At 33.6% G+C, this 20,157-nt stretch overlaps 1 protein-coding gene across 1 annotated transcript; it reads left to right on the forward strand.

Moving 5' to 3' along the window:
• Positions 1-913: 913 nt before the first annotated feature.
• Positions 914-19,792, forward strand: LOC127733514 (uncharacterized). The gene is made up of 6 exons (XM_052242867.1): positions 914-973; positions 1,273-1,356; positions 2,276-2,479; positions 2,630-3,286; positions 18,201-18,254; positions 19,779-19,792. Exons 2-6 carry the CDS (start codon positions 1,278-1,280, stop codon positions 19,790-19,792), a joined length of 1,008 nt encoding a protein of 335 aa, XP_052098827.1. The 5' UTR covers positions 914-973; positions 1,273-1,277.
• Positions 19,793-20,157: the final 365 nt, after the last annotated feature.

The raw sequence follows: 20,157 nt of genomic DNA on the forward strand, positions 1-20,157 counted from the left end.
TAAAACAATCAGTTGAAAAAGGCTTTACTCATCAGATCGATACAAAGCAGAAAAACAACTAACAAAAACACAGATTGTACGTGTCAGGGTATTCACAATCGGATCTGAGAGTACTCGCAGTTGCTGATATCCAGTTCAAAGCCAATAACAACTAATAAAAAAATCATGTATCTGAGACTAAAATGTCAATCAGTACACATCCAACATCCAAAAGATTTAGTGTACTAGTAAATAAATGTTTCTGCTCTTCTTTCTTCATTTGTTTCGTGTTTGATATCACAAGTATATTAGAAAAAAAGAAAGATAACATTTCTTTTCCGACTTGAATAATTTTTCATTTGAAAAAAAATCATTTTTAAATATTCCCTACAAATAATTTTTTGCTTTCACTCTGTCAAGACAAATTGTAACTAGATGTACGTGCGAATTATGTAAAATGCAGATATCAAGACTGTTACTATCTACATTTTTGTACTAAAGAGACATTATTATTAATTATTAGGGCAATACACGATTTCACGTTTCAAAGTTTGTTTCTGACTAATCTAATGGCGATTTATTACATGTCAATTTTAACATAACATTGTGTTACAATGAATAAATGACCATATTACGTAATATTCCAAACCTATTGTTAGACTTTAAAGAAAATGTGTAAAATGGCAAATAAAACTGTCTGATTAATATTTGTCAATAAACTGTCATGTAAGCAGAGATAAATTTATGTTGTGGTTTGAAAGCATGTAAAACACGAATTTTATAACTTAGTGTTAAGAAAAGGGAACTTTGAGTGTACTAAATTACAAACTTTATTGAGAAAAATCAATGTCTATATACCAAGGTCAAAGTTAATGCTGGCGCAAGAAAGCGGAAAGCACGTACACGCAGTGGTATAAAAGATAATGATTTCTGATATTTTACACACACCGATCTGTACATCAGTTTCCAAAGGCATCAAGAGAAAGAAGAGCAGGTATTACAATTTTCAACTGTTATAAGCTCGAGTAAATTTCTTCACATTTGTAAAAATCCTTTGATTTTGATTAGTACCAATTAATATGAAACGTACGGTGACCTGAAGTTGTTAACTTCTATGTCATTTGGTCACTGGTGGAGAGTTGTCTCATTGGCAATCATACCGCATCTTCTTATTTTTATAATTATTTCTTTGCAAGAAGCTTTCTTTTTTCATATAAATCTTGAATTACATTTCATAAAAACAATTATTTATAGTTTGTCAAATGCTTCTTAATATATTTTAATCCATTTCAGGCAGTATGAATACTTTGATAACCGTTCTGGTAGTGTCTTTTTCCTTTGCTAATGCTGTACCCAAATTTGGCGGCGGTAGAGGAGGTCAGTTTTTACAAAATTAGATGTTCGCTCTTTTTGACAAAAATAAGAACATATTTAAAAGGAGTCACATCTAATTATTTTTTTAGTTTTTCGTTGCAATAATTCTATTATACTAGTTAGTTTGAAATATTATTTTAATAATTTTAATAATTTTAATAATTATGATGGACATCCACTTTAGTTCCTGGAAAAAATCTTTACAAAAACATAATGATATTGATTTCTTATAATATGATTATATTTTTTTTTATATTCAAATCTGAAAATTGATTTATTAATATGACGACTTTGGTGAGAATAAGTAGTATGATTGATTGATGTTTGTATAACGTGCAGTGGCTAATATATCATGCATATACAGTTCGAAAACAATTAACAAATATGTCAAAATGTTAGATTTTGAAAATTGAGCTGACCAGGACTGTAATCTTGCAACTGGGCAATCACGGATATCTCCGTCAGTTATTGCAAGGATTCCACAACATGCAAAGAGTGTGGAACTCTCCCAACATAAATGCCGACTTTTTCATGTAGAAAGAAATAGCTCTTAATTAGGATCTTAGCTGCTAACAACAATAACTCAGATTTTCCTATTCATAATTTTATTTTGTAATGATTATTTTGTCTGTTAAAAAAAACAGCTGGGGATAGAATAAATATAAAAATATGACATCAAGTCTTTTTAGTCTGTCAAAACAAAAGTCAGTCAGAAAAACTTTAATAAATATATCTTTATTATCATATAAACATAATTAATTTGTGACAAAAAAAAACCAACAAAAAACAAACATAATATAGCAAAGAATAGAAAAGTAACAGAAAAGTTTAATAGAAAATGCCAGAAAAGTTTACTAGAAGATCATTATACAACTACATTTTGTTTTACTATTATTTGATATTGTTGCATAAATTATTTCAGTAAGTGGTTCAATCAGTGGGTCACTTGATGGGTCTATTGGTGGAAATGTGGGAAGTGGCTTCGGAGGTGGAATTGGTGGCAGTGGGGTTTCTAGTTCTCTCAGTGGTGCTCTAAGTGGAAACTTGGGCGGTGGCATTGGAAGTGGAATTGGCGGCATTGGATTATCTAATTCTCTCAACGCTGCTCTAAGTGGAAATTTGGGAGGTAGTCTAGGAGGTGGGCTTGGCGGCAGTTCACTATCTAGTTCACTCAACGCTGCTTTAAGTGGAAACTTGGGCGGTGGCATTGGAAGTGGAATTGGCGGCATTGGATTATCTAATTCTCTCAACGCTGCTCTAAGTGGAAATTTAGGAGGTAGTCTAGGAGGTGGGCTTGGTGGCAGTGGACTATCTAGTTCTCTCAACGCTGCTTTAAGTGGAAATTTGGGAGGTAGTCTAGGAGGCGGTATTGGCGGCAGTGGCATATCAGGTTCTCTTGCTGGTGCTCTAAGTGGAAATTTGGGAGGTGGAATTGGTGGTGCTGGTGTCGGCGGAACCATCTCCATTAGCATTAGTGCCTACCTTAGATTGATGTACTATATCTCTGCTCTACAACAAGCTGTCACTGCCAATACCATAAGAGCAAGAATCAGTGGTGGAATCAGTGGTGGAATCAGTGGTGGAATTGGTGGTGGAGTAGGAAGTGGAATCAGTGGTGGAATCAGTGGTGGAATTGGTGGTGGAGTAGGAAGTGGATTCACTGGTGGTGCCGGATCTAACTTTGCTGGACAATTTGACGGTGGATTTGCTGGTTCTGTTGGTAGAACTGGATTCGGAACAGGAGTAGGAAGCAGCGGATTTGCTGGACAATTTGGAAGTGGGTTTGTTGCACAAAGTGGAAATATCGGAGGCATTGGAGGAGCAGGCGGTCTAAGTGGAGGACTATCCGGGGGATTAAGTGGTGGACTTTCTGGGGGACTAGGAGGTGGTATAGGAGGCGGTGCAGGAGGACTTAGTAGCGCAAGTCTTTCAGGTCAGTATTCTGTGTCGTCATTAGGTAAAACATGTTAAACAAGATATTAAAACAGGAGCTCTATGATATAAATGTTTGTAATGCAATACTTGATATGAAGGAACGGTATTGTTTTCTACATAAGGAAATGCCTGTACCAAGTCAGGAATATGACAATTGTTTTCCATTCGTTTGATGTGTTTGAGCTTTTGATTTTTCCATTTGATAAGGACTTTCCGATTTTAGAGTTGGAATGCTATTCAATCATGTGATTGGTTAAGACTTTTAATTTGAAATTAGCTGTTTTGAATCGAGCGCCAATGATTAATTTTATGTAGACGAACGACACCACTGGCATACCTAATGCTGAACCTGAAATTTGTATCTAATGAGTATTTCTACACGATGTTGTATTTCTATTTTTAATTAGTACTTTATTACTAATGTTTATGTCGATTTCAGCTGCTCTTCAAGGAAGTGTAAGAAGTGGATTCGGCGGCAGGACTGTTGGAAAAGGTGAGCTTTTTAAAAAAAAATTAAAAAAAATAACAAGATAGATATAATGAAAAAATCTTAATTAGATAATAGCAACATTATCAGTACTTTTACAGTATAATTAAAAGTTAGGGCCAATTTCCCCAAAATTTGTTTTTACTTACTGGGACAAAACCCGAAAGTCATTAAAACCTGCAATTCGAATATCAAAGAGTCGATATGATTTACACCAAACATTCTCAGAAATTTTACATATCAACATGCAAACTTACAACCAGAATGTATTTATCCGTATAACATATATCATAATAGCTGTCTAGGACAATGTTATCAAATTTTTGTACATGTTTTTGTAATATTTTGCATCGAATTACATCTTTAACCAATTTTTATTAAATTATATCTAAAAAATATGCATTTATAGAATGGGAAATGTATTTCAAATAGAGTAATTTCGGTTAAGAATATCCATCTTATACAATTTTTGAATATTAACTCAAATGTTTTGGAAATCTATGTTAACTGAAGTCTTGAGCCAGCTATAGGCATTTGGTAAATTGTTTTGAACTAATCAAAAAGTTTGTTAAAACCTAAAAAGTACATCACGAAGAATCACGAAGGACTTTTAGAAATTGACCATGGTGTGTAAACATGAACCTTTAATTTGCCGCTTTAGAATTCTTTTTTTTTATAATGACGCAAACCCAACCAAATTTTGTATCTGCCTTTCCCAAGTTAGGAACCTGTAATTCAGTGGCTGTCGTTTCTTGCTTGTATTTCATATTTGGTTTTCGTTTATTGTTTTGTACATAAAACAGACCGTGAGTTTTCTCGTTTGGTTTGTTTTACGTTTTTCATTTCGGATTTTTTGATAGCTTGATAAGTTGTAAGGGTTTTGCTCCTTATTGAAGGCCGTACAGCGACCTGTAGTTGCTAACTTCTAAACAAAAGGATATGGGATAACCATCCATGACACAAAATCAGTACACGTACAGCAAAAACACACAAAAAGCAAAGGAACAGCGCTTTTATTGCTGTTCTTCATTCAAAAGTCACAGTCAGGCCTTCAACACGGAGCAAAAAAATTGTATGTCAGTTTGTGTCTGGTGGTTAGGTGTTTCATTTGCAATCCTTCTTTTTTATACACCCGAAAAGGAAAAGTAATTTACAGTGCACATTTAATTGTTCTCGTCCAGGGGGTCAAATGCCATTCGATGATAATGAAATGCTGTGTAATTTTAATAAAAAAAAAAGAGTTCACAAGGTACCTTTATATTTTTTTTACCTGCATATTTTTGTACTACAATTCACATCGAAGAACATTCAAAATAAAAATGAATAAGTAAATTTATTTGAAATTGTACACATTATCAGGGAGAAAAAAGTGCTAGGCAAAGTTTTGTCGAATGTGAATTGGTTTAGTTTTGTTCAATCTAATTAAAATTAAATCTCCGCACTTGCTCCTCGTTGTTTATATGTCCCACGCGCGACATATAAACAACGAGGAGCAAGTGCGGAGATTTAATTTTTAATTAGATTGAATTTTGTTTAAAGTGTATGCAAAATGTTCTGTATTTTTCCTTTAGATATACTAATATAACATTTGTTTTGTAGGATCAGCATATTAAATAATATGTATATTTATCTGACGCCTGAAGTCGATGAACGAATAACTCCATTGTTGTATTAACTTGTTATTAGAATAAACATTGTCATTAAAAATCAATCGTGTTTAGTGTTTGTTTTACTGATAAAACCGTCTATTTTTTCAGAAAATTCCAAAATACAAAACCACGTCTAATGACCAACAGTAATAACTTTAATCCTTGTTGTTTAACATTTTGATTTTTCAAACAATATGTTCATTGATTCTGAGACTCCTTTTATTCATACTACAATTAACTATAGAGAAGTTTACGATAAATAACGAAGAGAAAACGAAAATACTAGCAAGGAAAGGAAACTCTACAATAGAAAAATGAAAAAAATCTTTCCGTTTATTAAGATAAATAGCGTAACGAATCTTTATGGTTCATAAGCAGCGATCTATTTTGATTAAGTCAAGAAGGATTGCTAAAATTGCATATAAGAAAATCTAGATACTTCAGAGATGTCTAAATATCTTCATGCATTATCACAAGTTCCTTACAAAATATTGGTCGTTTGATATTCATGCAGAGTACTATTAGCAAGCATACTGCACCAAGAACATTCCCTACACCAAGTCATCAGAAAAAGCGGATTGCACCACCAAGGATACTGTTTAAAACCGGTTACAAGAACTTCATAAAAAATCGGGACTACAGAAAAATACATTTATAGAGGCTTCTCTCGTTATTATAACATCAGCCAAGATGAACTTTTACAAAATAAAGAGAAAAAGGTCAACAAAAGAGTCACTTTTGTGCTTAATTACCATTCTAAATTTGACAAATTATCGCAGTTCATCCGCATTTGCCAAAATTGGAAAGAAATAGAAGAAGCACCCTAACTATGAAGATCTTCCCCAAGCCATCCGCAATGACTTTCCTTTGGCCCAAAAGCCTAACAGATTTTTTGGTGAGAGTTTTTTTATCCTCTTAACCAGGCTCTTCCCATCGTTTTGGGAAAAACGATGTCTGACTTGGAAGGAAATACTGTATACTCAGACTTTTACCAGTGATGTACATTTTTTCTTGCAAACTGCACATTATGTGTATCTTTTCATTGTGTAAAAGTTGGAAACCGTATGTCAGACCAGCCATTCACAAACGTTAGTTCGCCCATCGTAATTAATATGAATGTAAGAAAGACCTTCCTCTCAGTCGCCATGTGAGATCCCCTGACTACATTAAGGCAGATCTCAATCGACTGACTATTACCCTCATTGACCACAACACTGCTTTTTCTCGGGGGAAAGAATAACTCGGGGAAAAGATTTTAGATAAGATAAATTAAAAACCATGACATCAAATGCGATCAATGAAAAGGTGTTGTTTAAATATCACAGTGCTAACCTCATCAGCTGGATTGTTAGTTACATTTTGGATGCACACATGCGCAATCCTTCTAGAGTGATTCTCTCCTGCCTAGAACAAATAGTGTTGTGTTCAATGATGGTAATAGTCAGTCGATTGCAATCTTCCTAGGTGTAATCGGGGGATCTCTAATGTCGACTGAGAGGAAGCTTTGTTTGCGTGAACCCCCTGATATTGGCGAGTTTTGGAGCTTCTATGGGTCATTCGATATCCTCGGAAACAAGATTCTCGGAACGTCTCGAAAAGTTACGATAATTTATACAGGTAGTTGTTTATTTCTTTGATACGGTCCCTCTATGGATAGGCTACCACGTGACATTGTATAGTTCAACATTCGAAGTTCATTTGTAGATCAGAAAATTAAAAAAGATAAAGACTCGATTGCAATAAAAAACATTTATATATTGCCACCTACTTGCCTTTTGGTAGAGCATTTGCGTTTTAATAATGCAACATAATCAGAATGTTTATTAAATATCAAGTATAATAATAACGCAATTATATAATTCATGCTTTGAGACGGCCCCTATGTGCGGTGTATGTGTAGTATTTAATACAACGTGCTACTGTGCATTGTGACAATAAATCTGGGAATAGTATACTAATATACTATGTCTCAGAATAAACTGATTATTTCTTCACGTTTATCATATGACATTATTTACTTCAATCACAGCCTGGGCAAATGCCGAAAAGGAAGAAGAAAATTAACAAAACGATATATCTGTTATAAATATTTCTCTAATTTTTCGTCAATTTATCCCTTTCTGCACCCATTGTATAAAAAAAAAATTAATCAACGTGTGGTTCGTTTGATCTCAGTTCTTCATTGGTTAAAATCCGATTATGACGTCGAATTTTCTTGCTTTCCTCTGAATTTCCTATTGTGACGGCATGAAAAAAGGCGACCATGCCTGATGACGTCACATAGAAAGAACACATCTTTTTGCAGATCTGATTCGAAAAGAAGGAATAAATTTGCCTGCGTATTGTTTGAAAATCATTAGAGAAACAGATTCCACCACCAAATCTCGTGTAATACGATATTTATCCACTCGAGACAGTAAAATTTTAAATATTTAAAACGCTCGGTGAGCCTCGCGTTTTAAATTTGAAAATTTAACTGTCTCGAGTGGATAAATATCGTATCACACTCGATGCAGTGGTAGAATCTATATGTATCTTAGGTCGGAAAGCATAATCATAATTAAACAAAACAATATTTCTGTTAAAATATTTAATTTCATTAAAATACACTAACAGACCAAGAAAATATTCATTAACATTATTAAGTTTAAACTGAATTAAACTAAATTTGTCATTAATTTAATAGAATTATAATGTATAATGTTATATTATGTCCGACATGTCTGAACAGTGAATACATTTATGAAAATTATATGCAACATATATATCAGGGATGCGTACACATAAGTTAGTTGATTTAAACTGTAGTGAATGAAAAAAATACTTCACAACGATTTTAAATCCTTGCATCTCACAAAAAACGTATTTAATATTTTACAATAATCATTAATTACTACGTTAATTATATAATTTCATTTTAGTGTATATGGTTTTATAAGTCTCTGCTTATATTTTGTATAGCAATATATTCATATAATGGAAAGTCAGGCTTGAAGAAGAGATTGATTTAATAAATATATTGTCCATCAGTAAATACTTGATGTTTGTTTTTATTGATATTATATTTTTGATTTTTCGGAAATGATTCATTAACAGGAATGTATGTTGATTAAATTTCAATTCTTTTTGTTTTGTTTTTAATAGTTTAACCTCATAACATCTTAATCTTTTCAATATGGTACGATTTCGAAAATTGTGTATTCAGTGCCGGATCGGGGGGGAGGGGTATGGGGGTTCCGGGGGTTGGAACCCCCCCTTTTTTGACGATCAATGCTTTTGAATGGGGGACATATGGTTGGAACCTCCCCCCTTTTTAAAAATGGCTGGATCCGCCCCTAGTATTCATTGTGTTGACCAGCTATCATACATCCGTCTTGATTTATTTTCATTATATTACATCCTGTTCACACGACACACCATCGGTTTGCGTTTACTCAAATTTCGGATTAAATGGCCATGAATCCGGAGTCAAAACACTTGAGGTATATAGTTTGACATCCGAATTCAACTAGCATTACATTTGAGCCTAGAATGAATATACGTGATTACACAAATGCGTATTGTAATCTAGAGTATCAGTGCGTATGCTTTCCACTCACTATTTATTGCGCTGCGCAAGAAAACCACATGCATGCATAGATATTAATTTCACTCGCGGACTGTGAATTTTCGCATTTCTTATCTAAATTCAGGACACGGCAGTTAGAGCTGGGCATATGACGTTGAATCATGGTCATCATAAGTTAAGGTATTCTGACCTCTAGCTGTTTCTCTTTTCTTTTTCTTTTTGTTTGATTGACTGTCCTATTATATACTTTGAAATTTTCTTCCCAAGGAATAAATAAATTACCTTAGATGTATTTTTTTTATTCAAGCGTCACTGATGAGTCTTTGTAGAAATGCGCGTCTGGCGTACAACATTTTAATCCTGGTATCTATACATTTTTATATATCTACATAGGATACATATTTTTTTTTTTATATTAATTGGTTCTTTTGAGAGCATATTCAGGTATTTCTAAATCTTCTTCAGAACCAAGTTTTTCCCATAGAATATTTGGATTGATTAAAGTAACTTCAGGAAATTCTTAAAATTTGAGATGTTTTTATAGACCGAAATAATTGTCAGTTTATAAGAGGTCCCAATGTATCTGGTGTGTTACTCTCAAAACTAAAATACGAAACATTGTTATAAGTTGCATGCCACAGAGTTACACTTCACATGGAAATTGGATTTTCAATTTCTCTATACAACATCTACCGTGAGTACAGACGACAGCTTCAATAATGAGTATAAGAAATATTTGAAGCCATCAAGAAACAAAATATGAAGATATGACAGACGAAATAAATGCATCCAGATTATTTTAGCAAACTGAGCGCTTAAACTTATATTGCGATTGGTCTGTGCAATTTGCTTCAGACATTCGGTTTGCAGAAACTAAGAATTGCAATAGGATTGGGACTTTGTATGTATATCAAACACAAAGAAAAACTGATGTACACTCCCAAGTAATAAATAAAATAGTCAAGCCTTAAAAGGTAAACTCATATAGTAGCTGTATACATTTTTCTATTTCCAACTAAAGTACATTATCGCTATTAATTGACTTGTGTAATAGTCTTCACACAATTACATATTTTCAATAAAGGTGTTTTAACATCATCGGTATATTATTCTATTCAGTCAATTATTATTTCAAATCTAAAGCCAAAAAAAAAATTCAGCATCATTTTTTGGTTACCAGTCAGCGGTCTCGGGTTCACGTATTGCTTTTCTTTTTTTTAAAGAGAACAACTTGTTTACATTTATAGTCACTACGATGTCCAATTATACGTTTGTGAAATGGCTGTTCTGACTGAATAACATACTGTTTAATACATTTACAATGTAGAAGATACACAATATTTGTAGTCTTGCAAGTAAAATTGCAAAATACGGATGGTAAGTCAGCACAAAAGGGACTCTTTTGTTGATTTTTTTCTCCTCATTTTGTTATAAAGTTCATCTCAAATGAATTCAAAGTCGTTAGCACAAGAAAAACCTTATCAATGTCTTTTCGTCTGTAGTGCCATCTATTGTTTAGATGACCGCGAAGTTCTTTTTTTACAGTATTATAGGGGAGCAAGTTCACTTCATTTTGATTGCCTGGCTGTAGGGAATGCTCTTGGTACAGTGTATTGGATGGCAACTCAGTGGAGAGATATACTGATGTTTGCCTGTAGACTTATAATATGATTCCATCCTTTAAATGTGTAGCAGTAATATGATCTTAGAGGCAGATATTTCATGAGAATTTTATTGAGGTATGGGAGTTGTTTAAATGCTGAATGCACCGATTGAGTTTGTGTTCAGTATTATCCCACTTCCTGTCAACATCGTCAATGAATCGAAACCAAGAGTTTTGTAAAGTGAAGTATTGAGAATTTGATGTTCTAATTTAACCATGAAAAATATTGACATAAGCCTTTGTTCCCATTGCTGTTCCATTTATCTGGAGATAATCTTTACCATTGAGTGTGAAGTATATACCATCCTGCACACAAGATACACACCACTAATTAATACGGCGGATGCTTCATGTGGTGCAGGATCTGCTTACCCTTCCGAAGCACCTGAGACCACGCAAGTTTTTTAATGGGATTCGTGTTGCTCAGTCTTAGTTTTTCTATGTTGTGTTTTGTATACAGTTGTTTGTATATTGATCATTTTTGTTTTTGCCATAAAAGTTTAAATTTACAGCCTGTGATAATCAAAATACACCTAAAGTGTGATAACTCTACAACCCCGTAGGATTCGGTTTGTTAGTGATTTGTAAACATTATATCTAATTCCTTTATCAAGCAGTTTATATAAGGTTATTTCCAAACACAATCGGAATTGTAGGGATCTATGTCCGCGCGCAAAACAATATTTTTTATGGAGGTATGGCATGTGTTTAACAACATTTTGTAGTCATGTGCAGTGTTGAATTGGGGGATACATCACCGCATTTACCGCATTATATATTTATTAATGGTGTATTCCATAAGCAACGTCTATCAATAAAATTGTTAAATACAAATTACGTAATACTATTTGTATAAAGCTTTATAGTTCAGGACTAGACGACCTGGATGCTTCATACCTTGAAAACAGATGATTTGTGTACGAATTTTCCGTCTGTCATATCATCATTGTCTGTGACCTCATGTTCATGTTTCAATGATAGCTGAAAAAATGCAGTTTTGTTCTTCGTCATGTGAATGTCTCACCTATTATGACTTACACCCCACAAGGATGACTGAGGAATAGAAATATGGTCACTTTGGTCTTTTTCCGACCGGCAGTAAACCCTCGCCGAAGTGGGGCGTCTGTTTGGATGTGAGGGATGTATAAATTATGCAGCCACGTCCGTTTAGAATGGGGACGTTAAATCCGATGCCTCGTGTAGGGAGAGTGCCAAGATCTCTGCAGGTTAAGAATCATTGCAACAACTCTTTGAGGGGTCCGTAGGTGGCATATTGTAGGGCAAAATTTCTGTACCTCATTTTCCATTGGCTGGTCAAAATATTTCCCGACCTTCATCCCGGATGGCCTCTATTACTAGACCTACCTATTGTATTTATTGTTAATTTGTTCTCGTCCTGAACAAGCATGGAATATTTGTCACTGGACGTTAAGCAACCAACAACATATATCAATCTTATGAGTTATATGATACCTATATTTGGTTAAAGCTACATGATACTATACTTGAAAGGTCGAAATGTTCGTCAGACAGGGTTCACCTGACCTCAATCTTACTTTATGCATCAGTAAACAAGGTTAAGTATTTGTGGCCAAGTCCGTAGCTCATATAATATAAGCTGTGGATCATCTATATTTGATGTAGTGATTGCCAGCAAGGTGTATATGTCTTTATGGCATCATTTATCTGACCTTGACCTCATTTACATGTATCATTGAAAATGTTAAATATTATGTTATACTTGTTATATATACTTTTTCTCTAAAACTCTCAACTTAAATTCAATCAAAATCAGTGAAGCAAGATGGACATTTTATTTTTTTCCTTTTTAAAATCTTCATATCACCACTAGATAGAAAACAATTTCTACACATAATATATATATATATACATTATTGGCAATTCGGAAAAAAACCCAAATATTATTGTGGAATGCCAACATTCCATTAAACTGCTATCAATTGTTTATAAGGAACCTACATACAAATAAAAGATTAAAAACCATCATCTTCATCGTAGTCCGTTTGTTTTTGATACATTAAAATATGACTAAAAATGAATTGCTTTAATTTATGATAACATAATAACTTTACATGTATGTTTTATTAGAATACGTAATTTTAATTTGCTGAAGACAATCACGAGGCACTGCATTATCATATTTTATTTCCGTATTAAATACAACATCTATGACTGCACGTGCTATCCGTGACAGTGTGTTAAATAGTGCATGGAAAACACACGTAAAGCATAGAAATCTCCTAATTTTATTGGTTGAAACTTAACAATGTAATTATAAGAAACAAAATTGAGAATGGAAATGGGGAATATGTCAAAGAGCAGACAACAGCCGAAGGCCACCAATGGGTCTTCAAAGGCTTCTTTTTATAATTTTATAAGGTTATAAAAGCGTTGATCGTGCGCACATTTTTAATTATGAAGCGCTTCTGCATTGCATAAGGTCGTGTTTTTTTCCGACTTTTGATGATGTTTTTTCACTAGATTTTATTAACTGTGTGAACTTTCATATCGGTACGATGTATCTTTTGTTTTTATGTTAATTGTTTTTGTGCTTCCAACTGATTTCAATAGTTTGTTCATATGTTGCTTTGTTACACCATGGTCACAGATAAGAGGAGTGTTGAGCGCTCACTAACATGTCTAACCCCGCCACTTTCTGTATATGCCTGTCCCATATCAGGAGCCTGTAATTCATTGGTTGTTGATGGTTTGTCTCTGTTATATCTGTTGTTCATGTATTGTTTTGTCATAAATCAGACTGTTAGGTTTTTCCTTTGAATTATGTCGGAGTTTTTTTGTAGCTCACTATATGGTATGGATTTTGCTCATTGTTAAAGGCCGTACGGTGACATATGCCTGCTTGAATCCACGTGATTTGGACTCTGTTGGATGGTTGTCTCATTGGAAATCATTCCACATCTCAATATTCTCTATTTATGTATCTTTTCTCTGCAAATATTTTATTATCTGAATGATAGAATGCATTGAGTACGAATGCTTTGTCATCAATTATTCGAACCAGCCTTTAATAATTCTTTTTAAAAATTGGTTCCCGTCAATTATGCTTTCTGTCATTTTTGTAATTATGCTTTCTGTCATTTTTTGGGGGTATTGATCTTTTTGAAAAGAATTCTCTTCAATGATAAAAAAAACCCCAAAAAAACAATTTGAAACTTCGCAAACAGATTGAACAAGCATGCTTGGCATATATGGAGATACCTTTTGCAAATTCAGCTTTTGAAAAACTGACTTCAGTTGTGCCTGCTGGTGTGTGATCAATAGGTAGAACGGTGGTACATGATTTTGTAATCACCAGTCTGAAGGAGATTTAGGCCGAAACCTCAAGCAAGTCCCTAACATAGACATGATCTTTCTGGGCTTTCAAAGCCTCGATACACATTTTTGCTTATGCCTTTCATATTTACTACGGAAGCCCCGAATTCTGGTCTCTTTACAAGACCGACCGATCTGATTTTTATTCTACAATTATAACAAAAAGAAAAAAAATTAATATAATGTTTAAAGTTATGAAAAACAGACACATAACATATTCCTCCGAACAAAACAAACATCTACAAACTTAAGTGACCGTTTAAAATAAATAAATCAACTACACAAAAAGCAACAAACAAACATAAGAAATATATTAAGTGACAACTGTCCTGGTTAATGATCTAATTGCGTTCGCAACAAAATGATTAACAGTACAAGTAATTCTGTATTGAATAAATTCAAAATTTTGACTTAATATTTTTATCAAATTCTTATTTCTGCACAACGACATACATTTCACACATGGAATTTGTCACACATGAACTGTGTCTTATTGCTTTAATCAGAATACAAAATGTGTGATAGTAACACGTAATAGTTTTGTTTTCAATAAAAATGAAGTAAATTTCGGGTAAATTTTTAGTTTTGCTGAAGTGCTGTTATACTTATACTAAAATTATTTAGATATTTTTCGCTTTTGTTATATTATATATCTAATATATAAACCATATTCTAAGTACTATTTCAACCACCAAAAAAGAGCACAATAATTTTTTTCTATGTTAAAGATTGCCCGTACAATACGGTATATTGGGGTACCCGGTAAAACACGTAACTGAGAAAATCATGACCTCAGGATCTTACGATGACAATCATGATTGTAAAATATAATGTTTATCCTGTATATTGCAAATAAATGTTGGCGCGTGTGTTATTCCGTAAACATAAACCCTTAAACTAGAAGCTTTGTTTGGTACTTGGAAGTCTACTATACGCACCAAACATATTAAGACTTTGCATGTAACTTATTTGATATATATTTTTGAAGAAATCACAAACCCTAAAAGATCGAAATTCAAAATGGCGACTTACTTTAGTGACAGACCGGTAGACCGTGGAATATAACTGTTCAAAATATATGACGACGACCATTAATTACATATCAATTTAAAATTACATTGTGTTACAAAGAATAAATGACCATATTACGTAATCTTATATTATTGTTAGACTTCTTATGAAAATGTGCAAAATGGCAAATAAAACTGTCTGATTCATATTTATCAACAGATTGTCATGTAAGCAGCAGTAAATTTAAATTGTGGTTTTTGAAATCACGTAAAACATTAGTTTTAAAACTAAATGTTATGAATAGAGAATGTCTAGTGTGCTAAACATCAAATTTTACTAAGAAAATCAAATTCTATATATCAAGGTCAAAGTAAATGCTCGCGCAAGAAAGCGAAAAGCACGTATACATAGCCGTATAAAAGAGAAAAAAAGCTGATCATGAATACATACCATTGATAAAGGCATCGAGAGACAGTAAACCAGGTATAATAATTTTCAACTTAACAGTTATAAGCTCGAGTAAATATCAACTAACTAAAAGTTTCACATATATAAACATTGTTTGGTTATGATATCAATTAATATGAAAATGTTTACTTTGCATGAAGTTTTTTTTAAATCTTGAATTACATGTCACAACGACAAATAGTTCTACTTACTTCTCAAATGTTTATTAAATTTTAAAATTTATTTCAGGCAGGATGAATACTTTGATTACCTATGCTGTTCTTTTATTGACCTTTTCCTTTGCTAATGCTGTACCCAAATTTGTCGGCGGTAGAGGAGGTCTGTTTTTCTTACATAATGTTATTTTGCTCTTTCCGATCAAACAAAGGACATTTTTAAAAGGGTTTTGCCTTTTAACCTTTATTTTGCAAGTTTTTTTTACACTTGTAAATTTAAACTATCATTTGAAGCATTATGATTGACATGCAATTTAGTTCAAAATAAAAAAAATCTAATTAAACATGATACTTTTTGTTATAATATGATTATTATTTTTTTATTTTGAATCTAAGACTTAATTTATTATTATGACAGCTTAAAATGGCTAAGTAAAGTATTAGAAATGATTTTGGTTTGATTAACACCAAGTGACTTATATTTCATGCACATACAGTACGAGAACAATTAACAAAAATGTCAAAGTGGTAGATTCTGAGAACTGAGCCGACTGTAATCTTGCAACTGGGCAATCACGGATTCCTCCGTCAGTTATTGCAAGGATTCCATACCATACAAAGTGCGTGGAACTCTCCCAACATAAGCCTTTGATATAAAGCATAAATGCCGACTTTCTCATGTAGAAAGAAATGGCTCTTAATAGGAATCTTAGCTGCTAACAACAATAATTCAGATTTTCCCATTCATAATTTTAGTTTGTAATGATTATTTTGTCTGTAAAAAACGATTGGGGAAAGAATAAATATAAAAATGTGGCATCAAGTATATTTACTCTGTCGATAACAAAAGTCAGTCAGAAAAACTTTAATAGAAAAGTAACAGAAAAGTTTAATAGAATAATGCCAGAATAGTTTACTAGAAGATCATTATACAACTGAATTTTGTTTTGCTATCATTCAACATAGTTGTATGAATTATTTCAGTAAGTGGTTCAATCAGTGGGGCAATTGATGGATCTATTGGCGGAAATGTGGGAAATAGCTTCGGAAGTGGAATTGGTGGCAGTGGGGTTTCTAGTTCTCTCAGTGGTGCTCTAAGTGGAAACTTGGGCAGTGGCATTGGAAGTGGAATTGGCGGTGTAGGTGTATCTAATTCTCTCAACGCTGGTCTAAGTGGAAATTTGGGAGGAAGTCTAGGAGGTGGGCTTGGCGGCAGTGCACTATCTAGTTCACTCAACGCTGCTTTAAGTGGAAACTTGGGCGGTGGTATTGGGAGTGGAATTGGCGGCATTGGATTATCTAATTCTCTCAACGCTGCTCTAAGTGGAAATTTGGGAGGTAGTCTAGGAGGTGGGCTTGGAGGCAGTGGACTATCTAGTTCTCTCAACGCTGCTTTAAGTGGAAATTTGGGAGGTAGTCTAGGAGGCGGTATTGGCAGCAGTGGCATATCAGGTTCTCTTGCTGGTGCTCTAAGTGGAAATTTAGGAGGTGGAATTGGTGGTGCTGGTGTCGGTGGAAGTATCTCCATTAGCATTAATGCCTACCTTAGATTGATGTACTATATCTCTGCTCTACAACAAGCTGTCACTGCCAATACCCTAAGAGCAGGATTAAGTGGTGGAATCAGTGGTGGAATCAGTGGTGGAATTGGTGGTGGAGTAGGAGGTGGATTCACTGGTGGTGCCGGATCTAACTTTGCTGGACAATTTGACGGTGGAATTTCTGGTTCTGTTGGTAGAAGTGGATTCGGAACAGGAGTAGGAAGCAGCGGATTTTCTGGACAATTTGACGGTGGATTTGCTGGTTCTGTTGGTAGAACTGGATTCGGAACAGGAGTAGGAAGCAGCGGATTTGCTGGACAATTTGACGGTGGATTTGCTGGTTCTGTTGGTAGAACTGGATTCGGAACAGGAGTAGGAAGCAGCGGATTCGCTGGACAATTTGGAAGTGGATTCGTTGCACAAAGTGGAAATACCGGAGCCATTGGAGGAGCAGGCGGTTTAAGTGGAGGACTATCCGGGGGATTAAGTGGTGGACTTTCTGGGGGACTAGGAGGTGGTGCAGGAGGACTTAGTAGTGCAAGCCTATCAGGTCAGTATTCGATGTTGTTATTAGGTAAACATGTCAAACTACATATTTATACAAGAGCTCTATAATATAAATTTTTGTAATGCATTACTTGATATGAAGGAACGGTATTAGTAGGGCTATCAAAAATTTTATTTCTAAAGTGCTATTAATAACATTATCTCTTTATTATTCATATACACCGACCTAAATAAAATTACTCTTGATCTTTTTTTTTAAGGAAGGGGGGGGGGGGGGGGGAGGGGGGGTTGGTAGAGTTGAAATGCTATTCACCCATGTGAATGGTAAGGCCTTCAATTTGAAATTAACTGTTTTGAATCGAACGCCAATGATGAATCTTATGTAGACGAACGACACCACTGGTGTACCTAATTATGAACCTGAAATTGGTATTCAATGAGTATTACTACACGATGTTGTATTTCTATTCTAATTAGTACTCCATTTATAATGTTTATGTCGATTTCAGCTGCTCTTCAAGGAAGTGTAAGAAGTGGATTCGGCGGCAGGGCTGTTGGAAAAGGTGAGCTTTTTTAAAAAAAATTAAAAAATAAGAAGATAGATATAATGAAAATATCTTAATTAGATAATAGTAACATTATCATTACTTTTACAGTATAATTAAAAGTTAGGGCCAATTTCCCCTCAATTTGTTTTAACTCACTGGGACAAAACCCCAAAGTGATTAAAACCTGCAATTCGAATATCAAAGAGTCGATATGATTTACTCCAAATGTTTTCAGAAATTTTACATATTTACATGTTACCTTACAAGCAGAATGTATTTATCCGTATAACATATATCACAATAGCTGTCTAAAACAATGATATTTTTGTACATGTTTTTGTAATATTTTACATCGCATTACATTTTTAACTAAAATTAATTAAATTCTATCTAAAAAATATGCATTTATAGAATGGGAAATGTTTTTTTAATAGAGTTAATTCGGTTAAGAATATCCATCTGATAATTTTTTTGAATATTGACTCAAATGTTGTGGAAATCTATGTTAACTGAAGTCTTGAGCCAGCCGTAGGCATTTGGTAAATTGTTTTGAATTAATCAAAAAGTTTGTGAAAAGTCAAAAGTACGTCATGAAGAATCACGAAGGACTTTTAGAAAATGACTCTGGTGTGAAAACATGAACCTTTAATTTGCCTCTTTAGAATTTTTTTTTTTTATATATAATGACGTAAACCCAGCCACATTTTGTATCTTCTTGTCCCAAGTTAGGAACCTGTAATTCAGTGATTGTCGTTTCTTGCTTCTATATAATATTTGTTTTTCGTTTATTATTTTGTACATAAAACAGACCGTGAGTTTTCTCGTTTGATTTGTTTTACATTTTTCATTTCGGATTTTTTTTATAGCTTGATATGAGGTAAGGGTTTTGCTCATTTTTGAGGGCCGTACAGTGACCTGTAGTATCTAACTTCTATACTAGAAAAATTAAGGATATGAGGTATCCATCCATGACACAAAATCAGTACATGTACAGCAAAAAAACACATAAAAAGCAAAGGACAGCGCTTTTAGTGCTGTTCTTCATCTCAAAGTCACAGTCAGGCCTCAACACGGGGCAAAAAAACTCTATGTCAGTTTGTGTCTGGTGGAGAGGTTTTCATTGGCAATCTTACAACAATATTCTTTTTTATACACCCAAAAAGGAAAAGTCAATTACAGTGCACATTCAGTTGGTCTCGCCCACGGTGTCAAACGCTATTCGATAATAATGAAATGTGAAATTTTGATAAAAAAAAAGACTTCACAATGTACTTAATAGACATCTCATCAGTTTTATATCAATTGATACAAAAAAGTTTACATAGTGCTATGCATATTTTTGTACTAAATTTCTCATCGAAGAACATTCAAAATAAAAATGGATAAGTAAATATATTTGAAATTGTACACAGTATCCAGGGGAAAAAAGTGATAGGTAAAGTTTTGTCGAGTGCAATCTCGGTTTATTTTTGTTTAAAGTGTATGCAAAATGTGCTGTATTTTTCCATTAGATATACTAATATAACATTTGTTTTGTAGGATCAGCATATTAAATAACATATGTATATTTATCTGACGGCTGAAGTCGATGAACGAACAACTGCATTTCATCTCTATTGTATTAACTTGTTATTAGAATAAACATTGTCATCATAAGTCAATCGTGTTTAGTGTTTTTTCAGAAAAAACCAAAATACAATCCACGTCTTATGACCAACAGTAATAATTATAATCCTTGTTGTTTAGCTGTTTGATTTTTCAAACAATATGTTCATTGACTCTAAGACTCCAATTAACTGTAGAGAAATGTACGCTAAATAAGGAAGAGAAAACGAAAATATCAGCAAGGAAAGGCAAATCTACAATAGAAAAAAAAAAAAAATCCGTTTATTAAGATAAATAGCGTAACAAGTCTTTA

The sequence above is a fragment of the Mytilus californianus genome, unplaced genomic scaffold (genome assembly GCF_021869535.1).
Source record: "Mytilus californianus isolate M0D057914Y unplaced genomic scaffold, xbMytCali1.0.p SCAF_3, whole genome shotgun sequence".
NCBI classification, from domain to species: Eukaryota; Metazoa; Mollusca; class Bivalvia; order Mytilida; family Mytilidae; genus Mytilus; species Mytilus californianus.

Excerpts from the sequence above, each read along its gene's own strand:
- LOC127733514 (XM_052242867.1), top strand. The coding sequence starts at position 1,278 with ATGAATACTTTGATAACCGTTCTGGTAGTGTCTTTTTCCTTTGCTAAT. Across the intron at positions 1,357-2,275 it reads ATTTGGCGGCGGTAGAGGAG|TAAGTGGTTCAATCAGTGGG; the intron begins GTCAGTTTTTAC and ends AAATTATTTCAG. Across the intron at positions 2,480-2,629 it reads TCTAAGTGGAAATTTGGGAG|GTAGTCTAGGAGGTGGGCTT; the intron begins GTAGTCTAGGAG and ends GAAATTTAGGAG.